The sequence below is a fragment of the Ostrinia furnacalis genome, unplaced genomic scaffold, assembly GCF_004193835.3.
Source record: "Ostrinia furnacalis isolate ACB-3 unplaced genomic scaffold, ASM419383v2 OfSCF0322, whole genome shotgun sequence".
Taxonomy (NCBI): domain Eukaryota; kingdom Metazoa; phylum Arthropoda; class Insecta; order Lepidoptera; family Crambidae; genus Ostrinia; species Ostrinia furnacalis.
This window is the reverse complement of record NW_021130561.1, coordinates 430,022-448,884: the sequence shown is the minus strand read 5'-3', so window position 1 is coordinate 448,884 and position 18,863 is coordinate 430,022. Positions and strand designations below refer to the sequence as shown.

Sequence of the window (18,863 nt, the reverse complement as noted above, 5' to 3'; positions counted from 1 at the left end):
TTTATTTGAAAACGATTAGAAACGTCAATACGCTGTCAAAAACACGGATAAGAACAATCAGTGCAATAATCGAATTAATTGCGGTACACAATTAGATTTCTTCCAAGATTAAAAGACCGTAACCTACGTGTAACCTAAACTGTGATAATTTTTAATTTGGTAACTATAAACGCGAAATCTCTCTAAGTTTCAGTCACATTCTTATAAACAGTCGGTTACGTATAACTTTCAGATCGGGTATTATAATATTTTCGTAAGAACTGGCATGAACACACAAATTGAAGAAGTTTTACTACAAGATAAGCGCCAAACTTGTGTTTGACAAAATAATGCCCGTAACAAAAAAATATATTCTTCAAGAGTGTTTTTATTTTGCACAAAAATAACTGTCAACTGTCAGCAAACATGTGTTTATTGAATTGTGACGTCACCTCATATACGCTAGCGTGCGAAAGAGACAAACTGGTTCGCTCATTCAACAATCACGTTTCCACTCTGTCAGCTGTCACAGCAAAAAAGTCATGCCAGTCCTGAAGAGAATCCAACTATCTATTATGCGATGAAATAGAAAGACACGGGTCTTAACGCGACAAATATCAATGAGTTACATTATGTACTTACGGCTTGACGTTGTCACAAGCAAACTGGCCGTCAAGCCGTGAGTACATGTATGTATACAGACAGGGTGTCCCAGAATGGGTGAATCAAACTGCTAGGGGAGGTAGCTCTACTAATGTACTATCCCTAAAAAATATGAAAAAAAAATTCGGATTTTTTTTTAAATAAAATGCTCTAAACTCGAAATCTAGTCATTATTTTCAAGTTTGTTTACAAATAAACGAAGCGATCATGTACAATTAATATTAGTATTAAAAAGTACAAATAAACTCCAAACGGAGCAATTATAGCCAGATACTTAGGCAAAGCTGATTTATTTTCACTATTTAAAAAAAAATTGTGTCCTTATGCGCTTTATTTTTTTTTCATATTTTCTAGGGATACTACATTAGTAGAGCTACCTCCGGTATCAGTTTGATTCACCCATTCTGGGACACCCTGTATGTAACTCATTCATAAACTTCGCGTTAACACCCGTGACTTTCTATTTTAGTGTAAATTAAAAGGGAAGTTTAAAATCTAATATTACACGATGCTCCCGCATTTTCCATTGGTCAGCGATAGGTTGGGTCGGCCTAGCGTGCCGTGGCTGAAGGAGTTCGATATTCCCCCGTTGTGTCCGTCATACCCGTTCATGAATTGGTTGTTCTGGAGAGCTATGAGCAGTTCCACTAAAGCATTGGCCGCGTTCTGTGCGCTTAGGAGCTCGAAGATGATGCAGTTGCATTCTGGTTCTGGCGTCTTGAGCGAACTCTTGCTGGAGGTTGAACTGTAAAGGAAATAATAGATGTGTTAGTTGCATACAGGTGTGTCAAGAGTGGTTTTTTTCATCACCATCATCTCAGCCATAGGACGTCCACTGCTGAACATAGGCCTCCCCCAATGCTTTCCATGTTGATCGATTGGTAGGTTGAGTGGTTTTTTTCTAAGGTCAATTTGTAATAGGTTTTAGAGTGCAGTAAATCTGGGCAACTTTGTCCATCATCAGTATAACATTTGATCAAAATATAATTGCGAGTTAAGGTAGTTCTTTTTTTTTTTCATTTTTTTTTTTAAATAAGTTTTGTATTTTGACTTGTTTGAAGTATTTAAAATCAAAGCAAAATATTCAATATTATTTTAATAAATGGAGGTCCATCATACTGGGGCGTGGCAATGTTTGTAATAGGTATTTGAGTTGTTATGCATAAGAGTAGGCGCACACCGTTGATTTTTAGTTGGCCGATAGTTGTGCCCGATTTTAATTTGTATGAAGAATCGGCCAAATCGAATCGGCGTAGTGTGCGCACTCCCATACATACCCATACTGATCAACTGCCCTGAACTATCGGCCGACGAAAAATCAACGGTGTGCACCTACTCTAAATAAACCAGTCGTGGGTGGGTCTCATTTGTTTCAACCAAAGAAAGCTTTCTGCTAGACAGAGGCCTTCAAAACTGTAGAGGTTTATCGTCAGGTGGGGGGCCAGGGTGTGGTGTCACGTACCCAGCGGGGGCCCCGGCGGGGGGCCCAGCGGGGGGCCCGGCGGGGGGCCCGGCGTGCAGCGGGCAGGCGATCTGTAACGCGCGCGGGTACTGCGGCGAGGTGTGTATAGTTCCAAAATACTGGACTGTCCTGTCGATGACATTGACAGTGGGGCGCCACCGTCAATACCGGATCGCTGGTTCAGATTTTTGCCATGTTGGAAACCATATAGTTCAGGGTTGGCGAACCAATGGCACGCGTGCCAATGATGGCACGCGACATAATATTTTGGGCACGCCACCAATCACAAATTCAGTAATTCAATAGTAAATAATGTGTTTTGATTATGAGCTATCGTATTTGCCGTCATCAGTTAGTGCCACTGTAGAGTAAGGTCGTGTCACTCACCAGTGGTGCCACTTGATAGCATTAGGTGTTAATTTAATGGCACGTGTCTATGACTATGTCTTATTATGTAGGTAATATGACATTCTAAGACAATTATTTATGTATTTAATTTTTGATTTTATTTGACTGATTTGTTATCGTTTTACTTGACAATTGTACACAATATTGACATTTTTAATTGATATTATTTGCACGATTGTACCTATAACTTGTTGGCGCGTTGGATTTTCTGTAAGCCTTCAAGCAGCCTTCTAGAATAAATAAATAAATAAATAAATAAATGACTACTTCAATTTTTTTTTTAAATAGTGGCTCGTAAAAACTTAAAGGTTCGCCATCCCTGATATAGTTGAACGATGGTAGCGCCCCCCTGTCATTGAGTTTGGTGGGACAGTTCAGCGTGGGTCATCTATACGTACCCGGCGGGGGGCCCGGCGAGGTGTGTACTTACCCAGCGGGGGGCCCGGCGGGGGCCCCGGCGGGGGGCCCGGGGTGCAGCGGGCAGGCGAGCTGTAGCGCGCGCGGGTACTGCGGCGGGATGCCTGCGAGATGGTTGGCGGCGGCGCGCGCGTAAAACACGCACGTGTGACCGTCCGCGTCCGGGTAGTTCGGGTTGCCGTTGTGCTGTAAAGATAGATAGATAGATAGAATAAGAATAAGAATAAGAAATTTATTCATAATGTTCATTACATGTCAAATTTTCAATATATTTTCTTATTAATAATAAACAATTGCAGTATTAATAAGAAAGAAATACACATCATGTCCAAATAAATTAATAATACAAATAGAATTAATGTCAATTAAATGTCAAAATAAATAGTGGGTAACAGTGTCAATAATAATTAAATTCCAAACAGTTCGTCAATTTTATAGAACGCCTGCTCGATCAACCACTTTTTTAGTTGAAATTTGAAAGAATGGAGTGATACCGCTTCTTTCACTATTTTAGGCAGTCGGTTGTATACTTTAGGCCCCAATACGTGCGTCAAAGAGTCAGACTTTCGTAGTCTACCTGCAGTCGATACTAGTGCTTCGGCGAAGCGAGTATTATAGTTGTGACGATCCTTATGATAGATAAATGGTTTATTTGCAAAACACATTAAATCATCATCATCATCATTTCAGCCACAGGACGTCCACTGCTGAACATAGGCCTCCCCCAATGACTTCCACATCGCCCGGTTGGTAGCGGCCTGCATCCAGCGCCTTCCCGCTACCTTTATCAGGTCATCGGTCCACCTTGTGGGTGGACGTCCCACGCTGCGTTTTCCTGTTTTGGTTTAAACACATTAAATAAATAAAATAAATAAATATCCTTAGAAATTTTACACTGCGCTTCTAGTCCCAAACTAAGCAAAGCTTGTACTATGGGTACTAGACAACGGATATAAACATACTTAAATAGTTTTTTTTTTGTAAATACATACTTATTATACATAGAAAACACCCAGTCCAATACAAACAAATATGTTCATGCACACAAATGTTTGTGCTGTGCGGGAATCGAACCCGCTACCTCTGGAATAGTAGTCCGTTTCGAACCACTACACCAAACGGCCGACATTGACACACAAGAAGCAAAAAGTAAGATTAATAAACACAGGAGTAGCAGGAAAGATATAGTACAGTCGCGGAATGAAAAGGTTCGTCACCTTAGTGTCGGTTTTCGCTTGCACTAGGTACTGTAAGAGTCAAACCTGCCAACATAACAGTGCAAGAAACAGTGCTGCNTATCTTCGCGTAAGATGATCGCGTTAAAACTAACCCATATCAATAACTGCGCGGCAGCGAGGTGTCCTGCGGCCGCGGCGGCTCTCAACGCCAACGCTCGGTCCGTAGCCGACGGCGCTCGAGGAGGAGGCACAGCCAGTACTCGCGCAAGGGTCGCAACTTGGCCTTGCGAGCTATCCTATTGCTAGTTGCCAAAAAATCCAAAAACTTGTCTTCACGTAAGATGATCGCGTTAAAACTAACCCATATCAATAACTGCGCGGCAGCGAGGTGTCCTGCGGCCGCGGCGGCTCTCAACGCTAATGCTCGATCCGTAGCCGACGGCGCTCGAGGAGGCGGTACCGCTAATACTCGCGCAAGGGTCGCCACTTGGCCTCGCGAGCTATCCTATTGCTAGTTGCCAAAAAAAGCCAAAAACAATCCTCGCGTAAGATGATCGCGTTAAAACTAACCCATATCAGCAGCTGCGCGACAACGAGGTGTCCTGCGGCCGCGGCGGCTCTAAGCGCTAATGCTCGATCCGTAGCCGAGGGCGCTCGAGGAGGCGGCACCGCTAATACTCGCGCAAGGGTCGCCACTTGGCCTCGCGAGCTATCTACTATCCTATTGCTAGTTGCCAACAAAAAGCCAAAAACTATCCTCGCGTAAGATGATCGCGTTAAAACTAACCCATATCAACAGATGCAGTACAGCAAGAGGACCAGCGGCGGCAGCGGCTCTCAACGCTAACGCTCGATCGGTAGCAGACGGCGCTCGAGGAAGCGGTACCGCCTGTACTCTTGCAAGGGTCGCCACTTGGCCTCGCGAGCTATCTACTATCCTATTGCTAGTTACCAACAAAAAGCCAAAAACTGTCTTCGCGTAAGATGATCGCGTTAAAACTAACCCATATCAATAACTGCGCGGCAGCGAGGTGTCCTGCGGCCGCGGCGGCTCTAAGCGCCAACGCTCGATCCGTAGCCGACGGCGCTCGAGGAGGAGGCACAGCCAGTACTCTTGCAAGGGTCGCCACTTGGCCCCGCGAGCTTGCCGCCCGTAGTGCGTCAACGCCGGTCGCAATGTCGCCAGCTGAGAGAAACGCCCGCCTCTCGTATTTGAGCCGGATCCATCTGAAAAGAGTAAATGGTATTTGAGAAGTGCTAATATGAAACTCGTTAGCGTAGTGTGATATTTGAAAAGTGTGTTAACGTAACGCCTTTTTCATTAGCAAAGCCTCCTAACACATACGCATTCTTTTTTATACTCTTTACTACTTTACTCTTTAAGGCATTCTGTCAAACATTTTACACCTGCAGTCTGTGGTGTGACTTCACGCAAAAGACCTATAACGCTCTCAGGGTTCAGTACAACAATGCCTTCAGGATGCTGATGGGGCTACCAAGGTTCTGCAGTGCTTCGACTATGTTCGCGGAAGCGCGTGTGGATGACTTCTACGCTATCATCCGTAAACGAACAGCGTCGATGCTTGCGAGGATACGGGAAAGCGCCAACAGCATCCTGTCGGTTATCAAAGATAGGCCATCGTGTCCCATCTTTAAGCACTGGATTAATATTCACTTGCATGTATCCAAAAACCGGTTTTTTGACTGATTTATGTTACTACTAACCTAGTTTTTAAGTATAAGATTGTTACTAACACAATGTATGGATCATAATGGTCTGATAATAAACGTATTATTATTATTTTATCAATATAAGGCGGCCCACTACCTACATTTTATGAGGATACACACTAGGGTGGAGCGAAAAATTTTTTTTCATATAACTGTAATGTAATAGTCAAAATTTTGTGCCTTTAGGGCTTAAATTAAGCCATGCAAAATATTAATCAATTCGGTTTAGAGTAACTGCCTCCGCATCGACACTGAATTTATAAAAAAAAGTTGGTTTTAGACCTCACTTAGGCGCCACATATTTGTGCGATATTTAAATAAAAATACTATTTTTTTATCACAAATCGTTTACTGGTATGCTATATTTTCAATGTAAAATACACAAAAAAGTCAGGCTTTAGGTTTATAATTTTAATAAGGGCAGTGAGGGAGCGCGAGAAGAGACTTTTTCTGGCCCTTTGCTCTGCTTCTGCTTCTGCTCAAAAGCTCTGGAAACATGTGAGAAACTGCCTATCAATAAATTTGATCATATTGAAGGACAAATGTGATCGGAAATAGCCAATGACCTGAGCACTGATCAGCAGAACTTGTATAAAATTGATTCGGCGGTAATTAGGCTTATGCCCGTTTTCACTATCAATCCCTAATTTTTAAGTGACCCCTATGGTAACAAATAACAGGAATTTTGTTTACATAGGGGTCACTTAAAAATTAGGGGTTGATGGTGAAAACGGGCATTATTCTCACAAAATCTCGCAATAATCTCTCCTGGTGAACTGTAACATGCCCGTTAAATCACACGAGCGTACCGAATACTACGTTTGTATTGTAGGAACTTAAGATCCAATAGAAATTTTGAAACTCTTGCTACTTTTGTGGTTAAAGTCTATGCTTCTTCCTGGTTTTTAATTAAGACTAAACCATCATGCAAAGATGGCACCCGTCATCTGTTTTAAATTATTATGGCCTCGAGAGGCCTGCCAGAAACTATATGAAAGATTATAGAACTAGTTACCGAAAGAAACAACTACTACGCGTATCCTGAAAGCAGTCATCTTACGATGTCAGAGAGCTGGTCGCTTGTCGCATACTAAAGTCACACAGTGGGAGTCACCCTTCAATACCTAGACTTTTTTGGACATCCATCATAGTAGTGACCAGAAGTCACTACTATGATGGATGTCCAAAAAAGTTCGCGGTTCACATTTCTAGTTTTCTTTTTTCAACATCATATAAGGGGATATTAAAACACTTCAATAATTTAAAACCACCCCAGTAAATAAACTAAGACTTCGTAGGCCAACTTACCGTTCCTTCTCTTCCCTAGACGACGTGACCTGTGGTTTGATGTGTCCTCGTAGGTCCGCCTCCCATATTGAGTTAGCCAGCGTGTTGCCTAACGACACCATCACACTCACATGGCCCAGCCTGAAAAAAACAATTCTCGATGTTTACACAAATCAATTTGGATTAATTTATTTGAAAATGCTGATAGATATCAATCGGAAAAAAATTTTGCTGAATAACTATGTACTTTTTAGTGATGATTTATAAAAACTTCGGTACATTAAAGAACTACACTGAACCGTCCCACCGGTAGCATTGACAGGGGGGCGCCACCGTCAATACCGGATCGCTGGTTCCGATTTTTGTCACGTTGGACAACCATGAAATGTGACATTACCGGATTATAATCATAGAAGATTATAATACAGTGATGTACAGTCACGGAATGAAAAGGTTCGTCAGTTTTCAAATTGATTCCTTCAACGAATCGCGAGCTCATATTACCTTTTGAAACTATGTTACAGAATAATCTCGAGTTAGAGAAAATAATCTTTAACTGTTCGTCAGTAAAGTTCAAAATTATTCAGATCAAAGTTGTTTGACGATTTATCTTGTCAAGAAGATTATTATGATTGATAAACTAAAACCTTCTTGTTGGTTCAACCTGCCATTATTATTTCTTTTAAATAAAAAAAACAATTGTCAACTGGTCAATGTCATCATTGCATTGCACTGATGGGATAGAAAAATAAACAAGCAAAACCTTATTCGTTAGTAAACGTCATATTTATTTAAATGTTAGCAGCACTGTTTCTTGCACGGTTATGTTGGCAGGTTTGACTCTTACAGTACCTAGTGCAAGCGAAAACCGACACTAAGGTGACGAACCTTTTCATTCCGCGACTGTACATGAAGCGCCATCTTTTATAAGCGTAGCCACACTGTCATCTCAGTCTTGTGACGTATACTGACACATTGACAGTCTAGCTGCAGTTACTTCCTCAGCAAGATCGCCAAAATTCATTTTGAGTTTTAACTCATGTAATGAAAAGTCAAGCTCGTAGTTTATTATGTTTAAACAGTGGGCTGAGTGTGAGTTTTTTTCAAACGCACTCACTAGTGAGTGGTTTAAAAATGTATGAAAATTTTAGTTTTTTAAAGTTTTCCGCTAGGGGCGCTGTACAATCCGTCATACATTTAATGTCATTTGAAAAAAACTCACACTCAGCCCAGAGCAGACAGAGCCCTGCAAGCAGATGTTAAGGCAGTGTAGGGATATACTCACGGCCACTCGTCCAGGTCGAGCGAGCGCACGCGAGATATGTGCGAGCCGAGGTTGCGGTGGATGCCTGAGCACTCGATGCAGATCAGCACGCCGAGGTTCAGGCTCGCCCAGTCCGGGTCTGATGATGATGATGATGATGATGATGGAACAGAGAGGGTATACTCACGGCCACTCGTCCAGGTCTAGCGAGCGCACGCGCGATATGTGCGAGCCGAGGTTGCGGTGGATGCCCGAGCACTCGATGCAGATCAGCACGCCGAGGTTCAGGCTCGCCCAGTCCGGGTCTGAAGACAAAGGCACAGGATTTTTTAAATTTGTTTTTTGCTCAAATTACTATTATAAGCAATTTCATTAGCCCCTCGTACTAAGCCAATAGCCTCGTGCTTGGGTCACGAGTGGGCTCACCACATAGTGTCAGGTTGGATGACGAGTCAGCCAGTCCGAGCCCATCAATGTTAAGATTATTTAAGTTCAAAACCAAATCTGCCGAGTATATTATAAAAAAAAGTATTTACAAGAGCTAAAATGTTGCCTCTGACAAATTACAGAAAGACGTGCTCCTACAGTGGAGTATAATGGCCTAATGTTATTGAAAGTATCGTTGACTTTTTTATTTAAATAGGTAGTTTATCTGTGACGTCTTTATGAGCCGTTAAATAAATATAAATAGCAAAGTTTAGCTAAATCATATTATAATCATCATTTGCGGGATGCCTATTTGCAGCAATGGACGTCTTGTGGCTGATATTATGATGATAGATATTAGAATATCTAGATCCCCCTCCTATATAAAATATATTATGTACATTGTAGTTAAATTTTACCTGGAGCACCACAGTCGCAGCATTTGTCGTTGCCTTTCACCCGCCTGATATAGTAGGTAGCTCTGACGTCACCCGTCGAGTTAGCACCGGTCGGCGCGGGTTGCCGGGACGTCTGGAAAGTTTATTAAATAGTTTAATTATTATGAAACAAATAAAAACATCATTGGCGAAATAAAAGACTTAGCTGGCTCGATCTTTTGGAAGGAATAGGAGGATTGTGTATGGGAGAAGCGTACTTGGGCCGGACGGCCAAGTAAGTCAAGTAACCGTCGACCGGTTGTCAGTACCGTTTGAGAGACGAAGTCGCGCAATGGCTGGCGAGAGGTGGCGCAGAACAGACCGAGTGGAGATTTTAGTGTCAGAAGCCAAGGCTCACTTTGGGTCGCTGCGTCAGTAAGTTACTTTTAATTTAATTAGGTACTTGCGTTCTGGAATGACGCTATGAACAATTGGAAACGAATGATACTTTATCATGAATAGAGTGCATTTTGTCAACGTTATTTGATTTGATTAAGGCTGATCAGAAGATCAGCTTGTCTGCTTGCCTTCCAGACTCACGGTCGTGCGCTCTACAATGAAGGCGAAGCGTGGTGCGCTCACCTATCTCTTTTTTTGTCCAGGCTAACGATCGTGCGCTGTAGAATGAAGACGAAGCGTGGTTTAACCCGTCTTTGCAGCAAACGCCAGGATCTGTGCCTCCACTTACACAACCCACGTGACGCGCTTATCATCAAGACTCACGATCGTGCGCTCTAGAATGAAAGCGAAGCTTATCCTCACCCGTCCCTGCAGCGAGGCCAGAATTTGTGCCTTCACACATGCCACCCACCTGTCGCACTTTATGAAGCAATTTAACTCCTGATCAGCCTGTCTCCGCCTTGTCATCCAAGCTCACGATCGTGCGCTCTAGAATGAAGAGCCTAGTCTTAACCGTCTCTGCAGCGAGGCCAAGATCAACGCTTCCGCCCACGCGACGCATTTTCTGTCTAGGCTCACGATCGTGCGCTCTAGAATGAAGAGGATGGTCTTACCCGTCCCTGCAGCGAAGCCAGGATATGCGCCTCCACTTACACAACCCACGTGATGTTTCTCATATCAAGGCTCACGATCGTGCGCTCTAGAATGAAGAGGCTGGTCTCACCCGTCCCTGCAGCGAGGCTAGGATCTGCGCCTCCACTTACACAACCCACGTGATGTTCCTCCCATCAAGGCTCACGATCGTGCGCTCTAGAATAAAGAGCCTGGTCTTACCCGTCCCTGCAGTGAGGCCAAGATTGCGCCTCCACGCACGCAACGCGTTTTCTGTCCAGGCTCACGATCGTGCGCTCTAGAATGAAGAGGCCGGTCTTACCCGTCCCTGCAGCGAGGCTAGGATCTGCGCCTCCACTTACACAACCCACGTGATGTTCCTCCCATCAAGGCTCACGATCGTGCGCTCTAGAATAAAGAGCCTGGTCTTACCCGTCCCTGCAGCGAAGCCAGGATCTGCGCCTCCACGCACGCAACGCGTTTTCTGTCCAGGGTCACGATCGTGCGCTCTAGAATAAAGTGGCTGTTCTTATCCGTCCCTGCAGCGAGGCCAGGATCTGCGCCTCGGTTGCGTCGCCTCTGCGCCGGGGTTGTGTTGTCGAGATATTTGTTTTTATTCGCAAACGAAATGTCTATAAACGAATACAACGGCGACAATTTTATTTCGATTCACATTTATTCCTAACGCTCGATTTATTGTGGGCAAAAGAAGGAGTGCGCTGCCCGCTCATTGCCCGCTCCCGCGCCGCTGCCCGCTCGTTGCCCGCTCCCGCGCCGCTGTTTTCGAGAACCGGTCTATTTGATTTTACGCATAAGATCCTGCCGCTCCCGCGCCGCTACCGCCGCCGCCCCGCTGCCCGCCAAATTCGAAGCTGAGGCCTCAAAGTGGCTGGTCTTACCCGTCCCTGCAGCGAGGCGAGGATTTGCGCCTCCACGCACGCGACCCACGCGTCACGCTCGGCCGCCGCCGCGCATCCGCTCGCGCCCACTTCCCAACGCCAGCGCTTGCCGTCTAAGCTCACGATCGTGAACTCGCAGGACGATGCCGCGTCGCCGTCTGAGAAACGATAGAGAATTAGTTTTTCTTTATTTTTTTATTATAAGATATAGAATAGGATACTAGAATAGACAATTTGGATAGCAGTTATTTTAGAAAATTTTTCTTCTAGCCAAAAGACATCTCCTAAACAATTAAGAGTAGGCGTACACCGTTGATTTTTAGTTGGCCGATAGTTGTGCCTAATTTTAAATTGTATGAAGAATCGGCCAAATCGAATCGGCGTAGTGTGCGCACTCCCATACATGCCCATACTGATCAACTGCCCGACTAAACTATCGGCCGACGAAAAATCAACGGTGTGCGCCTACTCTTAATCTCCTGGGACCAAGGATTTCCACTGTGACCCATCCTACATTTTCAGATCCACAATAGGAATGGCTGGCAATTGAAATCCTCCATTGAATCATCATCATCATCATCATCAACATTTCAGCCACAGGACGTCCACTGCTGAACATAGGCCTCCCCCAATGACTTCCACATCGCACGGTTGGTAGCGGCCTGCATCCAGCGCCTTCCCGCTACCTTTATCAGGTCGTCGGTCCACCTTGTGTAATTTTTCACATTGAATAAGATTTTTCAAAACAATATTTCTCTATAGATCCATCTATGTAAGAAAATAATGGTTTGTATGAATTATGTTATCCATCACTTTTTGTCTTGCAAGAAATTTCATCAAATTAAATAGGTACATAAGTTATTAAGTAACGACACGTCAAAAGCGATAAAAACGAGCAGTATTGTGGAAGAGTGAAAACTTGTAATTGGCAGCGTTTTGTTATTGGTATAAATAATGAATAGCTGTTTCCCAATTAGCAGAATATAAACATAGAACTCGAGAAAGTGTTTTTCTGTACGTAGATTGAAAAAATTAAAAAACAGTGACAGGATCACGATTTATTAATATGAATATTTTATGTAATTTTCCTTCACGCAGGAGCGACTTTCGATAGGTGAAAATAACAATTTAAAATAATATACTGATCCGTGAGACCTTCGGTAAGTTTTAAACAGTGTCTTCATAGCTGTTTCTCACTCGTTGGGCCTTATGTGACAGATTTTGATTAAAATTAATCAATTTTAGTTTCACTCAAAGTACGTACTCCTACTGCTATCCAACAAAGGCCATTTCCACAACGCCTGGTGCTACGTTGCCAGAATTCAGGTTCGTTCGTTCGTTCGTTCATTTCAGCCGAAAGACGTCCACTGCTGGACAAAGGCCGCCCCCAAGGATTTCCACGAAGACCGATCCTACGCCGCTCGCATCCAGGCACCTCCCGCGACCTTCACCAGATCGTCGGTCCACCTAGTGGGAGGCCTGCCCACGCTACGTCTTCAGGCTCGTGGTCGCCACCCAAGAACTTTCCTGCCCCAGCGGCCATCAGCTCTACGAGCTCAGAATTCAGGTGCTTCCCTTGATCTAGATCGTCGATCCACCGGGTGGGAGACCTTATTGAATTTTTAATTGAAAACTGTTCCTTACCATCGTCCCCATCCTTCTTAACGCCGCTGCTCTTCATCCTGCGATGCCGCTTCTTGACATCCTTGTCTCCGTTCGTGGACACAAGGTCTGCTTCGGACGCCAGCGACTGTCGGCTCATAACTGGCTCCTTCATCTGACNTGTCTTCGCGTAAGATGATCGCGTTAAAACTAACCCATATCAATAACTGCGCGGCAGCGAGGTGTCCTGCGGCCGCGGCGGCTCTCAACGCTAACGCTCGGTCCGTAGCCGACGGCGCTCGAGGAGGAGGCACAGCCAGTACTCTTGCAAGGGTCGCCACTTGGCCTCGCGAGCTATCCTATTGCTAGTTGCCAAAAAAAAGCCAAAAACTATCATCGCGTAAGATGATCGCGTTAAACTCGCGAGCTATCCTATTGCTAGTTGCCAAAAAAGCCAAAAACTATTCTCGCGTAAGATGATCGCGTTAAAATTAACCCATATCAATAACAGCGCGGCAGCGAGGTGTCCTGCGGCCGCGGCGGCTCTCAACGCCAACGCTCGGTCCGTAGCAGACGCCGGTCGAGGAGGCGGCACCGCAAGTATTCGTGCAAGGGTCGCTACTTGGCCTCGCGATCTATCTGCTATTCTATTGCTAGTTGCCAAAAAATCCAAAAACTATCTTCACGTAAGATGATCGCGTTAAAACTAACCCATATCAATAACTGCGCGGCAGCGAGATGTCCTGCGGCCGCGGCGGCTCTCAACGCCAACGCTCGGTCCGTAGCCGACGGCGCTCGAGAAGGAGGCACAGCCAGTACTCTTGCAAGGGTCGCCACTTGGCCTCGCGAGCTATCCTATTGCTAGTTGCCAAAAAATACAAAAACTTGTCTTCGCGTAAGATGATCGCGTTAAAACTAACCCATATCAATAACTGCGCGGCAGCGAGGTGTCCTGCGGCCGCGGCGGCTCTCAACGCCAACGCTCGGTCCGTAGCCGACGGCGCTCGAGGAGGAGGCACAGCCAGTACTCTTGCAAGGGTCGCCACTTGGCCCCGCGAGCTATCATATTGCTAGTTGCCAAAAAAAAGCTAAAAACTATGCTCGCGTAAGATGATCGCGTTAAAACTAACCCATATCAATAACTGCGCGGCAGCGAGATGTCCTGCAGCCGCGGCGGGTCTCAACGCTAATGCTCGGTCCGTAGCCGACGGCGCTCGAGGAGGCGGTACCGCTAATACTCACGCAAGGGTCGCCATTAGGCCTCGCGAGTTATCTACTATCCATTGCTAGTTGCCAAAAAAAGCCAAAAACAATCCTCGCGTAAGATGGATCGCGTTAAAACTAACCCATATCAATAACTGCGCGGCAGCGAGGTGTCCTGCGGCCGCGGCGGCTCTCAACGCTAACGCTCGATCCGTAGCAGACGGCGCTCGAGGAGGCGGCACCGCTAATACTCTTGCAAGGGTCGCCACTTGGCCCCGCGAGCTATCTGCTATTCTATTGCTAGTTGCCAAAAAAAGCCAAAAACTGTCTTCGCGTAAGATGATCGCGTTAAAACTAACCCATATCAATAACTGCGCGGCAGCGAGGTGTCCTGCGGCCGCGGCGGCTCTAAGCGCTAATGCTCGATCCGTAGCCGACGGCGCTCGAGGAGGAGGCACAGCCAGTACTCTTGCAAGGGTCGCCACTTGGCCCCGCGAACTGGCCGCCCGTAATGCGTCCACGCCGGTCGCTATGTCGCCAGCTGAGAGAAACGCCCGCCTCTCGTATTTGAGCCGGATCCATCTGAAAAGAGTAAATGGTATTTGAGAAGTGCTAATATGAAAGTCGTTAGCGTAGTGTGATATTTGAAAAGTGTGTTAACGTAACGCCTTTTTCATTAGCAAAGCCTCCTAACACATACGCATTCTTTTTTATCAATATAAGGCGGCCCACTACCTAGATTTTATGAGGATACACACTAAGGCACTCGCAAAACTTTTTTTAATACATACAGAATATCATACCTTTAAAACACCTAGTTTATTACAGACAAGTTCAGTTCATGGTACACAAAAATTAGTATTTTCCGGAAATCATCAGTAGTCACTACTATGATGGATGTCCAAAAAAGTTCGCGGTTCACATTTCTAGTTTTCTTTTTTCAACATCATAAAAGGGGATATTAAAACACTTTAATAATTTAAAACCACCCCAGTAAATAAACTAAGACTTCGTAGGCCAACTTACCGTTCCTTCTCTTCCCTAGACGACGTGACCTGTGGTTTGATGTGTCCTCGAAGGTCCGCCTCCCATATTGAGTTAGCCAGTGTGTTGCCTAACGACACCATCACACTCACGTGGCCCAGCCTGGAAAAAAACAATTGAGATTAAAACTTTAAAAATGAAATTTTTCATCCTGTAAGTATTATGAAGTAAACAATTTTATTCATTCATATACATATTTCGTGCTTCTTTATTTTCTGTAGGTCCGTTTGCCAATTGGTGATGATAAATGTACAGTATACTGTTGTCCGAATAAAAGGTTTAATTATTATTATGAAGTTATTGTTTTTTTTATATTAAGCTTTATAAGGGCCACATAGAAAAAAATGTGTATTAATCGTGAGGGACACAAAGCGACATTTCTCGGTAGCGAAGTCCCACAGCGCAATAACAAGTGTCTGCAACTTTTATGTCGTTACTCCTTGGTCACATTGGCGGTCTAGCTGCAAATAATTCCTCAGCAAAGATCGTCAAATAAAACTCAACCACGTGGTCTATCTATAGCCTGGTCTCTGTGCATGTAGAATTTTGTCCAATGACCCCAAGCTACCCATCCTTATCGCTCGCGTGTAATTATATTGCTGTCGCGACTGTGCGACGGGCGGCCGCAGTGAGTGTGCGAGCGCAACAGCAACATAATTACGCGCGAGCGATAAGGATGGGTAGCTTCGGGTCATTGGACAAAATTCTACGTGCTCAGAGACCGGGCTTTAGCAAATAGTGGCTTATTGTTTAAACACTATTCAGGCAGTGTAGGGTAACTTACGGCCACTCGTCCAGGTCGAGCGAGCGCACGCGCGATATGTGCGAGCCGAGGTTGCGGTGGATGCCCGAGCACTCGATGCAGATCAGCACGCCGAGGTTCAGGCTCGCCCAGTCCGGGTCTGACGATAAAACATGATGAATTAATTGAAGTTCAAAAATATTATTATGTCCTATTGGGACCGAGCGCGACGACAGCGCCACGTACAGGTGGCCATTATGGACAATATTGTCACCGCTGTCAAGCAAGAATTAAGTAATTATTGTGAAAAAATTAATGAAATCTTGTGTTATTTTACAATATTAGACCATTTTGGACGATGGTAGTCAGTAACATTATTGCCAATAACATTTAAATTGTTGTTTTCAGTGAGAAATGAGCTTACTGGTGATTAAAACAGGGTTTATATTATTGCTGGAAATCGTTTATCAGCCAAAACAATGACGTCTCCATTTTCTAAGTGGTCTACAATTGACAGCTCTTGACAGCTCAAGCAAGTCCAAGTCTGTGAGCAATTCGGCGACCAAAATGTCAATTTTAGCCGCAGCGAGCACTGTGATCGTTTAGGCTACTCCCTCCACCTGCTTTGCACCCTGCCAATACTCAATTATGGCACTTTTACATTGCAACTTTTTGCAGCGATAAAAGCACGATGCAGCGTCCATACAGTCGCAAAACATTTACCTTTAGACACACGCGATTTTAAAACAGCGATACAATGGCGATGCGATCGCACGACGCCGCAAAAAGTCGTAAGGACAATGACCAAAAATGTATGGAGTGTGGTCCAAATATCCACCACTAACGAGACCTTGTAGTAAAATAGTCTACTAAATACTGATTCATTATAACCAAACCGCAATCAAAAATATGCTGTCAGTAAAAAGTTATGACTGAATGAAAAGTCATGTTTTTTACCTTTTCATCCAAAAAATGTTCTTGATATCATTCTATCCATCGCACATTTTGGATTAATTTATGCATGTTATGTCATGTCGCTTAGTGTGCCGTGTTAGATTATCGCTAAAAGAAAAAAATATATAAGCTCAGAAGAAGGACAACAATATTGGAATGATGGTCGGGTGGTCGCTGCTCCGCCCCTATTGGTTGTAGGGTGATGTTATATAACCTAAAACCATCCTTGATAAATGGGCTATCCATAACAAAAATAATTTTCAAATCGGACCAGTAGTTCCTGAGATTAGCGCGTAAACTACTACAATTTTTCATACGGTCATAACTTTTTACTGACAGCTTATTTTTTTTTCGTCCCATACTGAAAGTTAATCTCTATGTAATGGACTATATAAGCCAATATAGGTCTCATTAGTGGTGGACATTTGGACCACTTTTGGTCATTGTCCTTTGCAAGCTAGACTACCTTACAACAAGTAAGAATATAACAACAACAAAAAACGGCCAAACCCGTATTAGTGTAAGTAAAACTACTTGTTCCGAAACCCCTATGGTAATACATAACATGAATTTTGTTTTCATATGGGTCACTTAAAAATTAGGGATTGATGGTGAAAACGGGCATAAAAGACTTTAAATTGATACCATAATACATTTAATAATTAATATAGTCATTTACTTCTTAGGGTCGCTCAGATCAAAACACTGAGTTATTGTTTTATCAAAATTAATAATGAAGATTCAGCAGTTTAAGGAAATAATACATACCAGGAGCACCGCAGTCACAGCATTTGTCGTTGCCTTTCACCCGCCTGATGTAGTACGTGGCTCTCACGTCACCAGTCGAGTTAGCACCGGTCGGCGCGGGCTGCCGAGATGTCTGGAAAATTATTAAATAAATAAAAATATTTTGTTTACTAAGACTCCCCGAAAGCTAAACTTTTAGTCGGCCGATTCTAATTTGTATGAAAAATCGGCCGATACCAATGTGCGCACTTTCATACAAGTTCATGTCACGTGTGCTCACTGCTCAAGACATGTGCAATGCGCAATGACTAAATAAACAGAACACACTTGTCCCGGACTGCCTTTTTTTCTTTGAGTAGGTAACATGAGTATACGCTCACTACTTTTCCCGTGGATGTCGCACCCACGATCCAGCGCCCGCGCTTTCAACTAAGCTCACGATCGTGCTCTCTAGAATGAAAATTAAAGACAAGGCGTGTCTCACACGTCCCTGCAGCGAGACCAGGATCTGTGCCTCCACGCATGGCACCCACGTGACTGGTTTGCCCCGTCCAGGCTCATTCTCGTGCGCGTGGTGTGAGTGGAAGCATCGATCAAGATCAACGCTTCCACTCACGCGACGCATTTTCTGTCTAGGTTCACGATCGTGCGCTCTAGAATAAAGAGCCTGGTCTTACCCGTCCCTGCAGCGAGGCCAGGATCTGCGCCTCCACTTACACAACCCACGTGATGTTCCTCCCATCCAAGCTCACGATCGTGCGCTCTAGAATAAAGAGCCTGGTCTTACCCGTCCCTGCAGCGAGGCCATGATCTGTGCCTCCACGCATGCCACCAACGTGACTGGTTTGCCCTGTCCAGGTTCATTCTCGTGCGCTCCTAAATGAAGACCAAGCGTGGTGCGCTTCACCCAACCCATCCCTCAGCCGGATCAAGATCAACGCTTCCACTCACGCGACGCATTTTCTGTCCAGGTTCACGATCGTGCGCTCTAGAATTAAAGTGGCTGGTCTTACCCGTCCCTGCAGCGAGGCTAGTATCTGTACCTCCACTTACACAACCCACGCGACGCGCTTATCATCAAGGCTCACGATCGTGCGTTCTAGAATAAAGTGGCTGGTCTTACCCGTCCCTGCAGCGAGGCCAAGATTTGCGCCTCCACGCACGCGACCCAGGCGTCGCGTTCGGCCGCCGCCGCACATCCACTCGCGCCCACTTCCCAACGCCATCGCTTGCCGTCTAAGCTCACGATCGTGAACTCGCAGGACGATGCCGCGTCGCCGTCTGGGAAACGATAGGGAATTAGTTTTTCTTTCTTTTTTTATTATAAGATATAGAATAGGATACTGGAATAGACAATATGCATAGCAGTTCTTTTAGAAACTTTTCTTCTAGCTAAAAGATGTCTGCCA

At 44.7% G+C, this 18,863-nt stretch overlaps 1 protein-coding gene across 3 annotated transcripts in view; it reads right to left on the bottom strand.

Annotated features, from left to right (window-relative positions):
- Positions 1 to 989: 989 nt before the first annotated feature.
- The window catches only part of CenG1A (Centaurin gamma 1A), a 53,288-nt gene continuing 35,414 nt past the window's right edge, over positions 990 to 18,863 (bottom strand). The window contains exons 6-12 of one of the 3 annotated variants that reach the window (XM_028315364.1): positions 18,578 to 18,735; positions 17,476 to 17,587; positions 15,796 to 15,913; positions 14,994 to 15,113; positions 14,327 to 14,549; positions 2,943 to 3,115; positions 990 to 1,387 (exon numbers count right to left, since the gene is read on the bottom strand). In XM_028315364.1, coding sequence (XP_028171165.1) covers positions 1,144 to 1,387; positions 2,943 to 3,115; positions 14,327 to 14,549; positions 14,994 to 15,113; positions 15,796 to 15,913; positions 17,476 to 17,587; positions 18,578 to 18,735 — 1,148 coding nt within the window. In that variant the 3' untranslated portion in view covers positions 990 to 1,143. Of the gene's footprint in view, positions 1,388 to 2,942; positions 3,116 to 5,111; positions 5,335 to 7,146; positions 7,267 to 14,326; positions 14,550 to 14,993; positions 15,114 to 15,795; positions 15,914 to 17,475; positions 17,588 to 18,577; positions 18,736 to 18,863 lie in introns of all 3 variants that reach the window. The other 2 variants (XM_028315370.1, XM_028315355.1) reach the window with 2 other exon arrangements.